The 18,090-nt window shown below is 45.6% G+C and overlaps 1 protein-coding gene across 7 annotated transcripts; it reads right to left on the bottom strand.

Moving 5' to 3' along the window:
• Positions 1-1,397: 1,397 nt before the first annotated feature.
• On the bottom strand, positions 1,398-17,974 carry LOC120816029 (ADAMTS-like protein 2). 7 transcript variants are annotated; one of them, XR_013467070.1, is made up of 19 exons: positions 17,802-17,974; positions 16,097-16,197; positions 12,388-12,463; positions 11,711-11,813; positions 11,189-11,334; positions 10,970-11,093; positions 9,323-9,403; positions 8,785-8,960; positions 8,274-8,670; positions 7,577-7,645; positions 6,674-6,911; positions 6,380-6,480; positions 5,593-5,719; positions 4,871-5,084; positions 3,842-3,997; positions 3,526-3,696; positions 3,244-3,420; positions 2,920-3,093; positions 1,398-2,779 (listed from the first exon to the last, which is right to left on the bottom strand). XR_013467070.1 is itself a non-coding variant. In XM_078098755.1 (19 exons), the coding sequence occupies exons 1-19, from the start codon at positions 17,886-17,888 to the stop codon at positions 2,640-2,642; spliced, it is 2,838 nt and encodes a 945-aa protein (XP_077954881.1). In that variant the 5' UTR covers positions 17,889-17,974; the 3' UTR covers positions 1,398-2,639. The 7 variants fall into 7 exon arrangements, 5 of the variants coding, with proteins under 5 accessions (XP_077954881.1, XP_077954882.1, XP_077954885.1 ...); XR_013467071.1 differs by having other exon boundaries at positions 1,398-2,776; XM_078098755.1 differs by having other exon boundaries at positions 2,920-3,073.
• Positions 17,975-18,090: the final 116 nt, after the last annotated feature.

Here is an 18,090-nt window from a genome sequence, read left to right as displayed (position 1 = left end):
GACGGCCTCTCGTGTTTGTCTCCGGTAGGCAGATGGACTCTGATTGATTTAGTGGTGACGAGGAGAAGACGAGTCAGCATCCCAGTGCTCAGTGATCCCCGACACGAAGCAGAGACCTACAATTAACAATAACATGGAAATTAATCATATTGGGGTCAAGGTTGGACATGATCTGGTTAAACTGAACAAAGTAATGAATAAGAATTTACTGAAAATGAACTAATAGAAATCAGACTTTGCTTTTGAATTGTGGTTCTACAGAATAATTAAAGAAAACAAACTAATGAAAATGGCCTGAACAAAAATAAGAACTCCTAGAAAAGAGAATGACAATAATTTGACCATGATGGTGTGTCCTCTAATTATAGCATCACAGTTGTCTTCAAACGTGTAATCAGTCAGTCGGCCTGTTTAAAGCGTGAGAGGTTTGGGATGGTGTCGTGCACACACTGAACAGAACGGACAAAGAAGATGATAGACAAAAGCATGTTGAAGGCAAAGGCTAGAAGAGCGTCTCCACGCAGCCTGATGTTCCTGCCACTAGTTGCACGTATTATTCAGCCTCCCTGGACGCGGCCGCAGGAGGAACGTTGATGACGATGGACGAGACGGGTTGAGAAGCATTTTGAGCTGCAGAAATTGAATTTGGTTAAATGGCCACATTTTTTTTCTCAGGTTTTCGGGGTGTCTATAGTCCTGTGTTGGCATCCATTAAACTGTCCATATGAGTATAGATATTATAATAGATAACATAACTTTGTGTTTCATCAGAAACGCGTGTACCTGGAATGACTCTGCCGGCCTGTAGGGGGCGCTACGTGTCGACAGTGTGGGTGTACAGGCATCGAGCTGCCACGGCAGGGCGCCACTCAGCCGCCAGCATCCCCACCCGCTGCCAGGAGCCAGGACGCCGAACCGGAAACCGCTTGGTGCCCGTGTGGAGAAGAGGTCGTGCTTCATGGCTTCAATTACCCAGAAGGCCCCTCTCTGATGTGCAGCTTTTGTTTTACTCAATTGGCCGAATTGGAAACCAAATCCTTGGCAAATGCTTACAATGAACACTGAGTTTGGAAGAACAAGAAGTTCTAAACGTGACACCAGCAAAAAGGAAAGAATTCAAGTGCAATCAGAGAAGACTAAATGTTCCCCAGTGTCAACAAAAAGGATCCGTGTGCTCCCTCTGTCCTGATCATCTGGTCATCTGGTGTTTGTCCTGGACCGTCCTGTCCACAGGGCCTCCGACATTTTGACCCCTGACAAAACGTCTAATGTAAAAATGTAAGCTTACATTTGCTGGTTAAGCTGGTAGCCACTGGAATGAAAGCGTTTCACTAACAGTGAGATTTAAGCTTTTAAGGTAATTTAAAGACGAGCAGCCATCACAAGTCAAACACAGATGCTTGTCAAAAACAGCTGATCTTTTAATCTTTACGTGAGATACAGTAAGCAAGAACAACAACAACAACACTGAGTGTCTGATCTGAACGGTGCGAGTTTGGCCAGCAATGCTCCCCGGTTTGTACTTTTCTTTGGTGAGAATCTCAGGACAGCATCTCCAGAGACAAACTTCCATGTAATCCCCACGTTAAGCCGCCACATCTGAGATGTGTTCAGCAGGAGCGACCTCACCGTACCTGCCGCTTTCCAAATGCATGAACTCGTTCAGTTTGCATCGAACATTCTTATCAGAAGCAATAAAAAGATGTTTACAGGGACGACTCTGACGTGGCTCAGGGGGTCAGGTGGCGTGGATCACGGGGTCACGTGGCGTGGATCACGGGGTCACGTGGCGTGGCTCAGTGGGTCACGTGACGTATATATCAGGAAGCCACATGACGTGGATCAGTGGGTCGCAGTGAAGAAACAGAAAGCTTTTTTTGGGGGCAGTGTTGTTGGGACATTACTCAGTCTATGTTAGTAGGATGTGTTGTGTTGTGTTGTGTTTGCATTTGTGTGAATACATATTTTGAAGTAGCCAAAAAAAGAGAATGGTAACATATCACGGCACCAGTAATACCATTATGTGTAGCCAGTCCAACGTCCAGTCTGTCCTTGTGTCCTCGTCTGTAGCCACGATAACAGCAAAGCAACATGTGCTTTTTCATGAACTTCCTTGAGTGGAACGTTGAGGAGTAGATTGTTCGACCTGTGACTGTCCCTCTGTCCCATTCCTGAGGTATCTCAGGAAGCCTGCATGTGATTTCTTCAGCTTTGGCACAAACATGCATCTGGACTGATTTGACTGTAATGCTCCAAGGTTACTGGGGTCCTTCTGACAGTTTCAGACAAACCTGGGATAGAAATTGGTTTGCACGATGACATGGATGTAAATTGAAGAATGAGGAGGCAAAGTGTTTGTTCTAGTTTTCTATAGTCTTTGACAAGAGGAAAGTTAACGGCTTCAGGTCCCGTCAGTTTGTGTAGCGATCTCATTCAAGTTAAACTGGTAAAATACTTCTAAATGTAGCGCACAATTAAACTGACATGGCTAAAATACATACTTTGCTGCAGAGCTCCAAGGTGGAAATGAATGTGATAGGGCCTTACATTGCTAGCAGCAGGCCTTTGAGTAGCACCAATTAGAAATGTAATGTGACCTTTGGTACCAGAGGTCGAGGTGAGCGGTTACAGTAATCACTTCAGCGTCTCGGTGCCCTGCAGGACTGGCAGCAGGCCTTTCTGTAGTACCAGTGGGAGCACAGCTTCACCTTCAGGACCAGGGCACAGTTGGCTGTTGGTTTGTCTTGGCAGGAGTCTTCTACCACTACTGAGGCTGCTGCTGGATAAAGTAGGAAATAAATCAAATAAAAAGTATAAAATGTAGTGAAAGTATAAAAAGGTTCACTTGGGGCACAACAGGAAAACACATGTTTTAGGACTTTATTGATATTGATCCTGCTCTGAATGTCTGTTTGGTACCTGGCGCCTCCGTCGGACAGCTCTGGATTTCACAGCTCTGTCTGGCTTCTGGCCTGAGGGCCGATATGCAGCTGTGGCCCCTGGTTACCAGCTCCTCCCCCTGGTAACACTTCACTTCCCGAACCTGGACGCCACTCCCACACGTCTTACTGCACTGAGGGCGCATATGTTTCTCTACATATTATTGAGGATCAGACCTACAGACGGTCCAAATACAGCTGGACATACAAAACAAGACTCCATCAACCGGCATCGCACACAGATAGGCAATATCTACCAGGGTGCCTCCGCTGGTACGGCATGCCGGTGAGGAGGTCTACTCACCTGAGACCAGGATGTGGTGAACCATTTGGAGCAAGGCCTCTGGAAGCAGGAGGAGCTGCTCTCCGGCTGGTTGGTGTGTGTACAACTGCTGCCTGGAAACTCCTTGAACACACCCCCTTCCAGCCCAACACACACCACCTGACGGTGCCGCACGCCGCGCCCGCATGTAGCGTTGCACTGAGACGCACAAACAAAAAAGAAAAGCTTGACTTTGCCGGCCTCAAACAAACAATTCTCCCACCGAAGAAAAGATCCAAGGACGACGTCTTTAAAAATGTTTACCTGCTGCCATTCCTGTTCGACCCAGTGGGGGGCGCAGTCTCTGTCGCCACAGGGGTAGATGGCCAGCGGGCGCAGTGACAGGTCACATTGCTCCTCTGACGTCACCACCCCGCCTGACGATCGACACGTCACTGCACGGACCATCCTTCCCTCTCCACACACACCGGAGCACTGACACACACGCGCACACACACACACACACACACACACACACACACACACACACACACGTCACTGGAAATACAAACCCTCCATGGACACGGTACACACCATGTGTGTACACCATGCTGAAGCAGAGTGAGTGTCGTTAACTCACGGGGCCCCAATCAGAAACCGTCCATCTTCTGTCGCAGGGCGGGCCTTCACATTCCTGACCTTCTATTGGCTGTGAAGACTTGTTGCATAGTCTCATTTCCATGGAACAGCGGACCTCCCGAGTGCGGACACCCCGAGAGCCACAACGGGCGGAGCACTGTTATACACACAAACACACACACACACAAACACTGAAACTGTACCATTCGATTTCAAGAGTTCTAGTCCATGTTTAGTACACTGTGTTGATTCATTTTTAAGCTAAATTTGGTGGGGATGTCAATAGTAAGAGCCGTCATCAATGTGTTTCATTACAGAAATATTCAGTTAACAGCTCTTAAATCAGGTGTGAGCGTAGAGAAGCGGGTGCCACTTTACAAATGGCCTCATTCATGGATGAGCGCCAAGGTTGTTATTGTTTGTATTTTTTCACCTACCTCTTCACCTGCTGCAAAGACCAATAGTGAGTTTGTGTGTGTTAACAGGGACTGTATGGGGTTAGACGAGTCTCAATAATTGCAAATGCAAACAGAAAGACTCACAAATGCAAAAAGAAGATTCACAAATATATTTGATTTACAAATGCACACAGAAGGATTTACAAATACATTTCAATGCACACATAAATAAATGATGAGTTATATTTATATTTGTACATGTATTTGTTTGCGGATCGTACTGCATTCGTTTGCAGATCGCTTGTGCATTTATAAATCAAATATATTTGTGAATTGGTTTGTGAATCTTCCTTTTGAATTTCTGAGTCTTTCTGTGTTGGAATTATTGAGACTGATCTGACCCCAAAGGACTGCGCACATTTTGCGTGGGAGATGTTTTCATTATGACGCTGAAATCTTTGAAACCGCTTCATGAACTTTAAGGCAACAGAATGGATGCTGGGAAACATTGTATATACACTATGAGCTTGACTGGTTCTGTATGTGTTTGCAGTTATAATCACACGGTATCAGCTCAGCGTTGACAGTAACATTGGACATGTGCTATAGGGCTTTATTATAGGGTATATTACCTCGGACCACTCAGACACCTCCCACTGGGGTCCGCAGCTCTGGCCGAGGCAGACCTTCCTATTGGCTGGTTTGTGAAGGTCATGTGACAGACAAAGTGAATCGTAGACCGATGAGTCCAGGCCGGGCGACAGCATTTTCCAGCAGCGCACCGTACGATACTGAACACCCTCAGCGCAGGTTCGAGAGCACTCACTCCACCCACTGGTCTCCCACCTGAGTGGGCGGAGCAACACCGTCACGCAACGTCAGCTACAGTCGGTGCGAAGACCACTGCAGTCCCATTATCATGGCATCACGTCGTCATCATCATCCACCAGGGAGTGAGTGAGCTAGTGAGCGAGTGAGTGAGGGAGCAAGTGAGTGAGTTGGTGAGTGTGTGAAAGAGTGAGCCAGTGACTGATGGAGCAAATGAGTCAGTCAGTGTGAGTGACGGTGTGAGTGAGTTATAGTAAGTGAATTAGTGTGTGAGCCAGAGGGTGAGAGAACAAGTGAGTGAATTAGTGAGTGTGTGAAAGAGTGATCCAGAGATTGAGGAAGCAAGTGAGTGAGTGAGGGTGTGAATGAGTAATTGAGTGAGGGAGTGTGTGAGTTAGCAAGTAACTGACTGAGCCAGTGGCCAAGTGAATGTGTGAGCAAGCGAGTGAGAGAGCGAGCAAGTGAATGAGTGAGTGAGAGAGCGAGCAAGTGAATGAGTGAGTGAGAGAGCGAGGGACGGCGGTACCTTGGAGGACATTCCTTCCCTGTGCAGAACTCATGTGTGGGCTCAGGTCTGGTCAGAGAGTCACAGTAACTGTCGTCCACTTCAGTACCATCGTATCGGACACAAAGGGCGTAGCTCGTGGTGATACCTGTCAACCCACACACACACACACACACACACACACACACACACACACACACACACACACACAGTAAAAGCTCTTGACCGGTCACAACAATAACTTTCTCCATTTTCTCTTGTGCAAGGTCATGACCCCAAACATTTCAGCCGACTTCGATGTTGCTTGCTGTTGTTGTTTACATATGGAATTATACATCTGTTATACGTCTTTATTTCTAAACATTTTATCTAATTTCTTGTTCAAATTCACTCTTAATGATTATTTTCAATCAGCAGAACCTTTTAACCTTTTAATATTTTTGAATATGTACTTGAATATACTTAGCATCTGTTCAAGGTGGGGATTTTAATTCTTGATAATAATGCTGGATAGTAATCAATAATAATGCATCATATTTTTAGGGGTTAATTGGATAACCAGTTATACTGATTATTGACAATATTTCACTTCAATCCGTAAATTAACAAGTTATCAGTTTATCCAAAGAGAGTTAAATAACAATGCAGTGTGACGTGTTGCCGTGGTTACCTGTACTCTGATATAGAACAATGTTTAAACTGCGGTATGCAATGTCACCCTTTCAGTACCAGCCACACTTACTTTCTATAGCCAAGAACAACTAACTACATATTGGTGTACTTGTGTGTGCATGTGGTGCGTGTTTACCTGTTGTACAGGTGGAGCTGCAGGGAGCATAAGCAGAAACCTTCCAGCGGTACATGTCAGCCAGACTAATATCTGGGTCCAGACCCACGTCAAAGTCATTACTGCAGACAGACAGGTCGGCACAGTGGTTTTTATCCTGATTGGTTTTCAGTTTATTCAAGAAACACCCGGTAAGGTAATCTTTATGATGTTATCTGGAGACCAGAAGGTGACATGAGTGTGTAGAGAAGGACATCCAATAGCATGACAGTGCCCTTCATGCATTGAATGTGTGCCACAGCTGTTGCCCCATACCTCTCTGTGTTGGCTGCCTGGACAGCAGGCACCTGTTGCAGCTGTAACACGATGGCAGTGTGCGTGTCCGTAACCGTGAGCTTTTCCAACTGTGGGTCTGTGTCCGACGTTAGCGAGTGGCTCTCTGCTGGTGAATGGGGATCAGTGGGCGGGCCGTCCACAGAGTGTGTGTCGTTGTAATGCAAGTCCTCCAGCAGCAGATAGGGGCCGCCTCCTGCAGAATGAACACTGGGACTGCCTGTGAATGGGCACAAACAAATAATTGTAGGGGGGTAACATCCTGATGTTTTGGACATGCACTATTACTGCAATCTATTTAAGAATATATCTGTATGTTTAGATTGAACTTTTATTGCTCCTTCTCTTGAAACCTCTGAAGCGTTTTTTGTGTTGATGTGACACTCGCATCAGCGTCTTGTCTCGCCTTGCTCTCCAGGGTGTTTTTTTCAAACGGGTTCCTGCATTTTGTAGCCAAGATTCGAACGTTTTGTACGGTGTGAAGACGTTGTTGTATATATAAAGTGATATGTAGATATTTTTGTTTCAGATGAGTACACGATATTCCTGGAAGTGGGTTCTGGCTCAGTTTAGCACCAGAAATGGGGGATACGGGTCCAACAGGCCTGGAGTCACGAAACCGCGATAAGGCAGCAGAGAGTCGGGCTTTTCTTATGTCCCACCAATCTCTCTGTGTGGAGAATCTGCCGTATCTCACACTAGCTAATTTTTTTTTATCGTCTGCAAATATTGTAGACAATAAAGAAAAATAGTTAATTTCCATTGTCATGAGGTTTCCCGGTGTATCATAACACACTATTTAAAGTGCAATAAAATGTTTGTTAATCTGTTAATGTTTGTTCATTTAACAGTCAACACAAAGAGGTGTGAGCTTGTCTCTCTTACCAAGGACAGGCTGCTCGACAGTCATGTCAACAGCAGCGGATGGCTCGTCAATTGAGTTGGAGGAACTTCCTAAATGGGCCGAGAAGGGAATCAGACAAATGCTCGATGCAGGAGTAAGAGATCTGTTTGTGGAAGCATGGGAGGGAGCTTATTTTACAACTCTCTGAAGTCAACAAAAGGCGAGCTGCATCGGCGCTCCAGTCATTGGACCAAGCAGATAATCTCGTCTCTCCTGTGCCAGCTGTAATGTGTAATTACAAGAATGTAGTTCTCTCCGTTGACACCGTCGGCGTGACAGAGTAGCCACCTATCCTCCACCAAGTTTACACCGCTCGGTCAGCACCATTGCTATTGTTTGCACTGTTTTTTCTGTTGTTTTTTTTTGCATTTTAGCATTGCTAGCTGCTAACCACCAGCTCAGCTGTGCCCATGTTGTGTTGATCAGTCAAGGAAGTTCAATCAATCAATCATGGATTCAAATTTGTTAGAGCATTCATTCAAAGCTGACTAATACAAGAACCATCGCGGAAACACTTTAAATTGACAGCTTCTCAATATCATCATTCACCCATTTATACACTAACTAACACCCAGCGTAGGCACAGCTACGGGGGCTATTTGAGGGTACGTGTCCTGCCCAAGGAAACATTACAAGGGACACTAGCAGAGCCGGAAGACAGATGCATGTGTGACTCACGGTAGCCAGCAGGTACTGGAGGTCCTCGCTCAACATCATTAAGGCCGAATACATGAGTGGTGACATCTGGCGGTCTGTAGACCAACACCCCAGCCGGTGGAGGGGGGCTGGGGGTCCTGATCGGCCAAATGACTTCCTCCTCCTTTTTGTCCTGCAGCTGGACATCTGATTGGTCACCAGCTCCAAGCTGGCTGTTGTAGTGATGGACAGATGTCACACTGCCATTGGTCGCCCTCAGATGATCCCCTCCGACACCCTCATTTACCTCGTTATATGTGAGGTTAAGCCGGGGCTGGGAGGGGCCTGCGACGTCTTCAGCAGCAGTGATGTCATGAGATGTGCGAGGGATCGTATATTCGTAGGTGATGTGGGGGAGCTTCCCATTCAGGTTGTAGTACTTCATGTCCAAAAGAAAGAATCACAGGTTAACTACTTCATACAGGAACTGAACTCATTCCTTTATTTTAGTACAAGGAGACACACATGAACTTGTCCCGTGTGGGTTTACTACCATGGCATTGAGGCCCTGCAGCGTCGGCCCCTGAGCAGTGATGTACTCCAGCCCATCAGAGAATATATTACTAGGACGCCGGTATTTAATCACCGTTCCTGCCACGTGGAAGTTTTGAGGATTTTCAAACACCGTGTTCCCGTTGAAGAAGAAATGGCCGGCTTCATCAGACAGGGCTACATGGGAGAGGACACGTCAGGGGGAGGGACTAAGACAGCAATATTCATAACTGGTTGAAACCCCTCCAAAACCCCTGGAGGTTAGTCCTCTTCAAAATAGTGGTACTAATATGGCTACTGGTTGTTGTTGGATGGACCACTCAGAGTTAGACAAAAAAGATCCAAAGGATCTCTACGCAGTTAATAAAATAGGTCTAGACCATGTTTAGCCTGGCTTATCTCCTATGGCTCTCTAGAAAAAATAACATGTACATATATAACTGAAACATTCTAGACATTCTACTGGCTGTAACACTTTTTTAGCTTTACATCTGTTGCTATTATATTTGATGGACCTAAAAGAAGTTGTAGGTTCTCACCCAGGATGTTCTCTGTCTTATGTCTTTCTATGATCTGAATGTCAGAGGCTCCAGCTGGGATGTTGGTGATGAACACGTAGCCTGAGGACAAAAACACCTTCTTTACTTACAGGCATTGTAAGTATCATGGATGCTACACCCTACCACCACATTTCATGGATGCTACACCCTACCACCAAGTTTCATGGATGATACACCCTACCACCACGTTTCAAGGAAATCAGGCCAGGAGGTGTTTTGTAATAGAGTTGACAAATAAACATAAGAAACTGAATGCAGAAGTACCAGAGTAGAACAAAGGTAATGAATGTGACTAACTGTCCACATAACTAAGTTAACAAAGTCTGGTACGCTGCAGCCACAGCCAAGGACAAGGGCAGGCTGCAGCGTGTCATCCGCTCTGCAGAGAGGGTGATCGGCTGCAATCTGCCGTCCCTGCAGGACTTGTTCGCTTCCAGGTCTCTGAAGCGAGCTAAAAAAGTCGTGGCCGTTCCCGCTCACCCCGGACAAAACCTGTTTGTGCCCCTTCCATCTGGCAGGAGGCTGAGGTCCATCAGGACCAAGACCTCATGCCACACGAACAGTTTCTTCCCGTTGGCAGTCGGCCTCATTAACAGAGCAGGGGTCCCCTACTGACTGACTCTGTCATCTCTTTCACTTTAATATACACTTCCAGTGCACTTGTGTGGCGTATCTGTTTGCCTATGCACTTTATTTTAATTTCATATAATTCTCTATTCTTTTGTATATTTAATATGTTCATATTGTATATGACAAAACAACATTAAAATGTCCTCAATGTAAAGGCCAGCCAGCAGACTTGATACACATGTTCTGGCTACGCCCGAAACTCTCCGCCTTTTGGATAAGTATTTTTATAATTTGACCCAGACCCAATTTGTGCAGCCTTTGGCTCAATACCAGAGGAATTATGTGCCAGTTTACCAAATAAAGCAAATGTGGTCCTTGCTCGACGTTTGATCCTTCTGAGATGGAAGAAACAGACCCCCCCCCCCCCTCCCCCCTCCACCATCGTTCTTCCACTGGGTCAAAGAGGTCATCTTTTTGTTGACACTTGAAAAAGTGAAATATACAATCAGTGTCCTCCCAAACCTTTAGTAAAGTATAGAGACCTTTTCTAGACTACTATGACTCCTTACAAGGACCTCTCAACAAAGTCTAATGTGGATCCCGCCCCATAGCAACAGGGACCAGCTGCTGGGATAACAACTGTGAAAAGCAATAAAACATACTTACAACAAGATGGAAAACAAAAGATAAAACAAATGTACTCAACAAGTTTTAGTAGACTAAATATGGACAAAGGACTGAGCCTAGATGTGAAAATTCCTAACAGAATGAACACTATCTCAACTGAGTGATTCTTAAAGAACATCTCCAATCACCCCCTGGCGGTTATCAGCACATCAAAGTACATTTCTTTATGCATTATGTGCAAATTATTCTTATAACCTTAATAGATATTCGGTAGTTAATGATTATAGTAAAATTTGGAGAGGGTCATAAAACTTGATTTTGGATTTAGTGTTGTTGTGCCACCAAACACATCAAACATGAATGATAATGGTTCTGCTACGTAATGTACGTATATTTCTATGCACATCTGTCTACTTGTGTGTGTGTTACCTAACTGTGTGAGTGCCTTCCTGTATGATCCGGAGACGCGCTGGCAAGACGTCCCATTGCCTCCACACACTCCACATCTGTCTACTGCCTTACTGCCATACAGCTGGCCGTCACAACCTACAGGCTGGAGGAGAGCAGGACGTTTAGAGGAGCACTCTAAAATCTAAAATTACAAATGATTCCTTACAGAAAAATAAAATCATATAATTGTTGGTTTACCTGACATATTCCCTCTATACAGACACCAAGGTATTTGGCATCGTGGCAGAACGTACCATCGTGGGCGGGAACTAGCAGCTGTCTCTCACCACTGATGGTTGTGCACTGCAGGTCACATGGCTTATTGGAGATGCTGATGTAATCAGCTATACAGGGAATTACATATTTCAAAAGATATTTACCACATCATAACGAAGGATTTATGTACAATGAAGTCTACAAAACGGATTGAGCTGCATGTGGTTTTCATTTGGGATTGGCCTAATGTAACGTTGCCTTGTGCAGCTTTAACTGAAGGTCTTTCACAATCTTTCACATTTTCTAAATTTGGTAACACTTAAATGTATGCAGTCATGCTAACCCGAAGTTGACGACAATTGAGATTAATTTACTCAACGCGCTGTGGATCTTAATGTATTGAGTTTACCATGTCAATGTGTGTTCAATGTGACTGTTACCTGACAGACGGACAGATGGAAGAATGCAAAGGACTGGAAGAAAGACCACAGATTGATATCATACCAGGGTAAAGAGGTATCCACTGGTAGTAGCGTCTTCCAAAGGCTTTAGAGTTGAACTGGGAACACTGGTGCTGTTTGAAGCTCACAGTGGGACTGGGACAGGCCTAAAAAAACGGGAAAAAAAGATATCTCCAGTTTACAGTGAATGTAATCTTGGATGTTTAGATGCCGTGGATGATGTGAATCTGGGGAGGCTTGTGCTGTCCCTGTGGACGCTGGTACCCTTCGCACACCTAATACTGTTAGACTTCTCCTTGGGGACCCGATCAACTACAGACCGCATCAGGCCAAAGGTAAAGAACAAGGTTGTCTCAAAAGGAGCCTTCCCATGATGTAGTCAGTCCCTTATTATAGGAATTCCAGCCTGTCATAGGCAAAGAACAGCCCTGTTAGTGGACATTAAGTTACAGTGAACCATGTAAGATTTGTAAACGTCCACATTCAAATGATTTCCTGATACTGTATATCTGCTTGGCGTTGGCAGATTCCATTTAGAAGTAAAGAAGCTGTGAGCTAGCAATGCGATTCCATTGGACTGGTCTATTCTGGACCAATTTCAAAACCTATTGTGGTGATGATCTGACAGACAGAAAAATATAAAGCCACACGTTAGAGACTTCATCCATTTACCTCTGTATTCCAACTCATCTTACCACTCATATCAACGTAGCATCATACCTGGTTTGGACAGAGCTGGTACTGTTTGGGAGAGCCAGCACAAAATGAACTGTTTACGTTCTGGGTCGTGGACAGCCTGAGACAGAGAGGACAGACAATACTTAAATAGGTCTAATATACTGTATTACATAGACAACACACAACATACATCAAATAAATGTTGCCAAGTCTGCCTACAGCTCCACATCCACACCACCATCGCCTCGGAGGGAGGCTCGTGTCTTTTGTCTCTTAAATGTGCTGTAGCAAGAGAAGTCAACGACGGCGCATGATACTACTTCATATATGTACTTTTGGGTCAAGAACTGAACACATTTCATTTCTCCAGATCCTTTCACAGCACACAAGTTGTTGGGGGGGTCAAGGGTCAAGGACACGTCAATCCATCAAGTGGCACAGTTCCTGTGTCGGGGGTCCCAGTCAAAACCAAGCCTGTTCCGGATGGGTCTCAGCAACCTCCTCTTCCTGCTGGGAACCTCCGTAGTCTGTGGTCCTACCGGCAGCCCCCTGCGGCACCACCGTGTCTCCGTGGCCTTGTTCCCGTGGGATTGAGCCACTCAGACACCTCTGTTGATGCCTTGGCTGACTTCCAGCTGCCGGAGTCCAGTAGCCCCCCTCCCCCCCGCTGGGTCCTAATCTGCTTGTGGCAGCCAAATATCCGAGGGGTTCGGTCTTATTCACCGGCCTCCAGACATGGTGTGGTTTTTCTTTTCTTTTTTTATGAAAAAGTTTTTCCTTTTTCTGTGTATCACCTGTGTTGTATTCGCCCGCCTTGTAGTGTTTAAGTATTTTCTTTCAACAATCGGCGTCCATGTCAGCCCACCTGTGTCTCTTGTCATTTTTTTGTCGGTTGGTCTCTCTTTGCTTCGTTGCTCCTTGGACGTGCCATCCGATGCCTGAATGGTGTTGATACCTTGGTTCTCCTACATTACCCCTCTCTAATGCACTGTGCACTGGGTCCTTGTGGCTGTTTGAATCCTTAATCCTTACCTATGATGTAGCAAGTGGCTTAGGCTCATTCAAGACACGGCCAACGCATACATCCCGCTCTGTCCATTACACTGTGGCGCTGCTCACCAGCTTGCTACTACTGTAAGTGGCCTCTGATAAAATGTCAACGCTCTGCTGTGACTCGAGTCCTTATCTTGTGTTTCCTTGTCTTCCATGGGTCTCCTCCCCCGACACCTGGGCTCATCTCCACAACCTGCCTACAATCACGGCATCAACCGCAAACACTTCAAATACTGCGGCTTTCATGCAACTCATCGCCAGCTTGTTTCAGCTCAGTGGTCAAAATCACATTGACTGAACAGTCTTTTCTTGGGCTGTTTATTTGTGAAAGTAATATATCGTCCCTGTGCTCAGATCCTACGACACTGCCACTCATGCCGCTTCACCTCCTCACCTGTATTCACCTCCTGCGCTCCACCCGTCACCATCCCATCTGACTGCCTTTTCCTACTAACCACTTCCTGTTAAAAACCTCTTTCTCAGCTTCTCGGGTTCATCCTACCGGAACATGAAAATTACAGCTATATAAATGTAACACATGTAACTCTGGAGTACTTTTCTAAACAAATGGATGATTGAAAAGTAACAGACATGAGAACGTGGCCGAGGTACCACTGGCCTGCTGATTGCTAAAACAGTTTAAATACACATTCTATTGTTCTATTGTGTTTGCGTGACTACGTACGGTTAACACATTCAAGTGTTTAGTGGAACCGTAACGTTTGTTCAACTATAGGTGGCTCTGAGAAACAATAACAATATGAATTTGTTTTTGACGGTAAAATAGAAAGAATTTTTCATTCACTTTGAATCAGCTAATGAAAACACAACTTAAGCGGCTTAGAACTTAAAATAAAAAAGAAATGTTGGAACAAGTAACGTGTTTGCAACAGACGTACCAAGTCAAAACCTGTCTAACAATGTAGTTTACGGTTAACATGATCCCAACTGTGTGTTAGTGTGCTTGCATGTGTGGAGAAGGACCAACAGTCCATGCATCTGTCTTCCATTACCAAATAAAGCTGCACGGTGAAGTGCTAGAGAGCCCAGGAGGAGGTGAGCCAGAGGTCACTGTGGGACCGTGTCACATGTCATTGATAGAAGGTGACATAGGGACAACAAGGGGGGGGCAGGTGAGACAGAAAGGGGACGAGGTGAATGGATGCGGGAGGTGGAAGGAGAAAAGGAGGTGAAAAAAGCGGAGAAAAAGGGGGCAGAGAAATTGTGGAGAAAATGGAAAGTAGAAAAACAAAGACAGGAAAAGGGGGAGGAGGGGGGAGGAGAGGGGAGAGGGCAAACAGTGAGGGCGCAGTGGCGTTAATCTCAGTTGACAGACATTTCCGCAAATCTGACGGGGGGAGGTCAAAGGTAACAGGATGGCTGCAAACACACGCATTCTATCAACGCTACCTAACTTCCACGTCTCTTCCCCAATGGGTGGATGCTGATTAGCACCTTTACATAAAGGTGATACAATTGCATTATGACACTGCAATGACATTTCATTTCCTCAGCAAACAAATTAACTAATGAGTTGTCATGATTGCTTAGTGCCGGGTTCATAGGGCGCCATTTCTACCAACATTTTTACAAAATAACAAAGTCATTTAAACCCACTTCAAAGACCATTAGAGGTCAATCCTTCTAGTATTATTTATTAATACAACAATCTTAAATGGAACTTTTACATGACAATATCCAAAGACAGTTCCATTAAAGCAACAGCTGACTTCGGTCCAATATATGTTGTGATGATGTCACAGCCAAAGGCAGATATGCGTCTCAACGTGAAGCCTTCTGCTTATAATATCAGTTATTATTTATTATTTATCACTAAGTTGTGATAGTGAAAGGTCTGAGAGTGGAAAGTGTTTGGAGGAGATGGGAAGGGAAGGTGGGACCATTTCTAACCCTGACATTTAGCATCACACTGGTTCACTCGACTGTTCGCCAATTTGTCGATTTTTGGGGGGAATTATTACAGAAAAAAAGCTCTTTTAAGTTTATGATTTGTAGACATCTTTATCAAAACAATGATCTCTAATGTTTTTGGTGGGACTGAAATGACATAAAGGTTTCTTCCCTTTTTGTCCCCATGGAAGGTTTTTTCATTTTTTGGGGAGATCATTCTGTGCCGATGTGGGGGTTTCCTATGTGTACAGACTGTAAAGCCCTTTGAGGCGTAGTTGTAATTTGCGATTTTGGGCTATACAAAATATATGTCATTTGTGAAATAAAATATATATCCTAGCGCATTACAAAGCTCTCATCAAAACATGCCGAATACAAAAAACGTAAATCAATACAAACTTCCCCAGAGAGTCAGTGATAGCGTTTTCATTTGAGTGCTGAGCCGTCTACACTGTAACAACAATGAAATTGCCGTCCACATCTTGGGGAAAGTGCGCATAGCAGCAAGACAATAGTAAAGTCAAACAACATTGTTCGCTGAAAACATTTTCTTTGTTATCAATTCAAAAGGTTGTAGCTGTGTGTTTATCTGATAAAGAGATGTGTAGCAAGCGTGTAAGTCCAAGCAGTGCGTCTGGTTGTTGTGTTGCACAATGAACTGAACAACCCTTTTTCACAGCAACCGTAAGAAACAAAAGACATCAACAAAGAAAAATTGGAACATGGGCCCCGGTGGAGCTGCCACAGGCTTTAAATGAGTTTTGCTATATTTACATGCAATACATACCTCTGTATCAGACAGTGTCTCTCCTGACTCCTCACTCCTCCTCCACAACTCCTGGAACAAGAGGACCAACTGGACCACTCTCCCCACCACTGAAACACCTCCTGGAAGAACATGCACACGGTGAGATGAGGCGTTCATCTTCCACCTGGTGGAGGTGTGACCCGGGAGTCTGTCCCCTGATGTAAAGTTCACACGGCTCTTTCTGCACAGACGAAGAGTCTCACGCGTGTTAGTCAGACACACGTCACATTTACACGGATTAAAGTGTGCACCAGCGCGTGAGTGGGGTTCCTGCACCTTGTTGCTCGCTGCTCCAACCTCCCTTCACTTCTGTCCTGGCAGACACACACAGGTACACATGAACATGGATCATCTGTACTCTGTGGGCCAACGGGGATGTGCTGATATCTATATCTGTTCAAATAAATGGATATCTCCAATATGTGATAAGAAATGAGTGTTTAGTTCCACTGACCCTTAAATTCACTGGCTAAGTAACCGAACCAGCTAAAAGTTGTGTCTGCTGTTTCATTAGCTCGCACGTTGTGAATGCATCTCTCTCAGCAGATGACAACATCTGTGCTCTGGGGGTTAAATAGAACAGTATGGCCACCTACTCAACAAACCACTGTGGTACATTTGTTTCGGACAAAGCTAATCACAAATATCGTAATAGTCATTGTAGAAAGGGGGTCCAGGTGGATAAGTTGGGACAACAAACAAAGGACTTTGCAGGTTAGGACAATATCTGACACTGAAGTATTCATTGATTAGTCTCGCACTGACAAACATTGGACCTTTCTAAATAGAAATATGTCATCCCCCCCCCCCCCCCCCCCCCCCCCCCCCCGGCATCACCGTTCATTCCATTCACATTGGTAGAAACCCAGCGTTGTTAATGGTTTAGTAGAAGAACTGCGGACGCTTTAGTAACACCTCTGTTTAAAGTCTTCTTCTCTGAGCCGAGCCTCTTGGTCGGGCTGACGGGTCGGTGTGTTAGTCGGTCAGCATGCTCCGTCCGTCCTGGGACGTGGAGGCAGAGGTGTTGTCTATCCTGCAACCTCCCACTGTCCTTTCCTTACACCTACTTCATTCCCACTCCGGACTGGGCCACAAGAAAAGATCCAATTGATTTCTCATACAACAAAGATTGCTGCAGTTGAAACTATTTACTAGTTTATTAATCACCATTTCACATGAGTGTGCCTCAAAGAGTACTGTTGTGTCTGATGTGTGTTCTCCTACACACAGATGAGGATGCAAGGAAAGAAGCCCTGGAGGGATCAAGTCTCCTCAGACCACACGATGTGAAATTAGTAGAAGTAAGAAGACAACTTACTAATTACCAGTTTAAGATCTTAAACGAACCACATTTCATATTTGCAACAATCATCATAACACGCAATGCTTCTTTCACACCCGATGGACCAAGAGGTCACGCTGAACGAAGCGGCAGTCTTTAATCACGACGAGGCACCGCTGGTTCTGGAGCTGCAGGTCCAGATCGCGCTCCTGTCCCCCGCGGAAACACGTCTCTGCGGCGGACGCAACGACTCCTTGTCCACACAAGCTTGTCCCTCGCATTTGTTACCAGTTGGCCCTTCCTCACGTAAGTTACACAAAGTAGACTCGAGACCCCCCGCTCGATCCCCCCCCCCCCCCCCCGATACCCCGTGCACGAGGGGCTTCTCCTCGAGCTATTTACCTCAGCGGGCCGGTCGTCGGTTCGCGGGAGGACCGGGGCGAGCAGCAGCAGAAACACCGGGAGAGCAAAGCCTCCTGCACCGAACATGGCTCATTCATGTCCTGGAGCCACTCCACCTCCTCCCGTAGCCCCCCTCGCCCACTCCGCCCGCCTCCCTCCACCCCTCCTCGACTAGCTACGCCCTCGAGTTCTGCTCGCGCTCACGCACGCGCGCACGCTACAACCGTACTTTTCAGTTCGTGCTTATTGGTTTCTTTTACAGTTCTGTTTTGTAACTTATGGGATGATA

Source organism: Gasterosteus aculeatus, chromosome 3 (assembly GCF_964276395.1).
Source record: "Gasterosteus aculeatus chromosome 3, fGasAcu3.hap1.1, whole genome shotgun sequence".
Taxonomy (NCBI): domain Eukaryota; kingdom Metazoa; phylum Chordata; class Actinopteri; order Perciformes; family Gasterosteidae; genus Gasterosteus; species Gasterosteus aculeatus.
This window is presented reverse-complemented; position numbering and strand designations above follow the sequence as displayed.

Bases quoted from the DNA above. Each gene is read 5' to 3' on its own strand.
- LOC120816029 (XM_078098755.1), bottom strand. From the start codon at position 17,888: ATGTTCGGTGCAGGAGGCTTTGCTCTCCCGGTGTTTCTGCTGCTGCTC. The intron at 3,074-3,243 runs GTGAGTAGACCT...ATGCGCCCTCAG, and splicing joins TCACCACATCCTGGTCTCAG to TGCAGTAAGACGTGTGGGAG. The intron at 2,780-2,919 runs GTACCAAACAGA...TACTTTATCCAG, and splicing joins CTGTCCGACGGAGGCGCCAG to CAGCAGCCTCAGTAGTGGTA.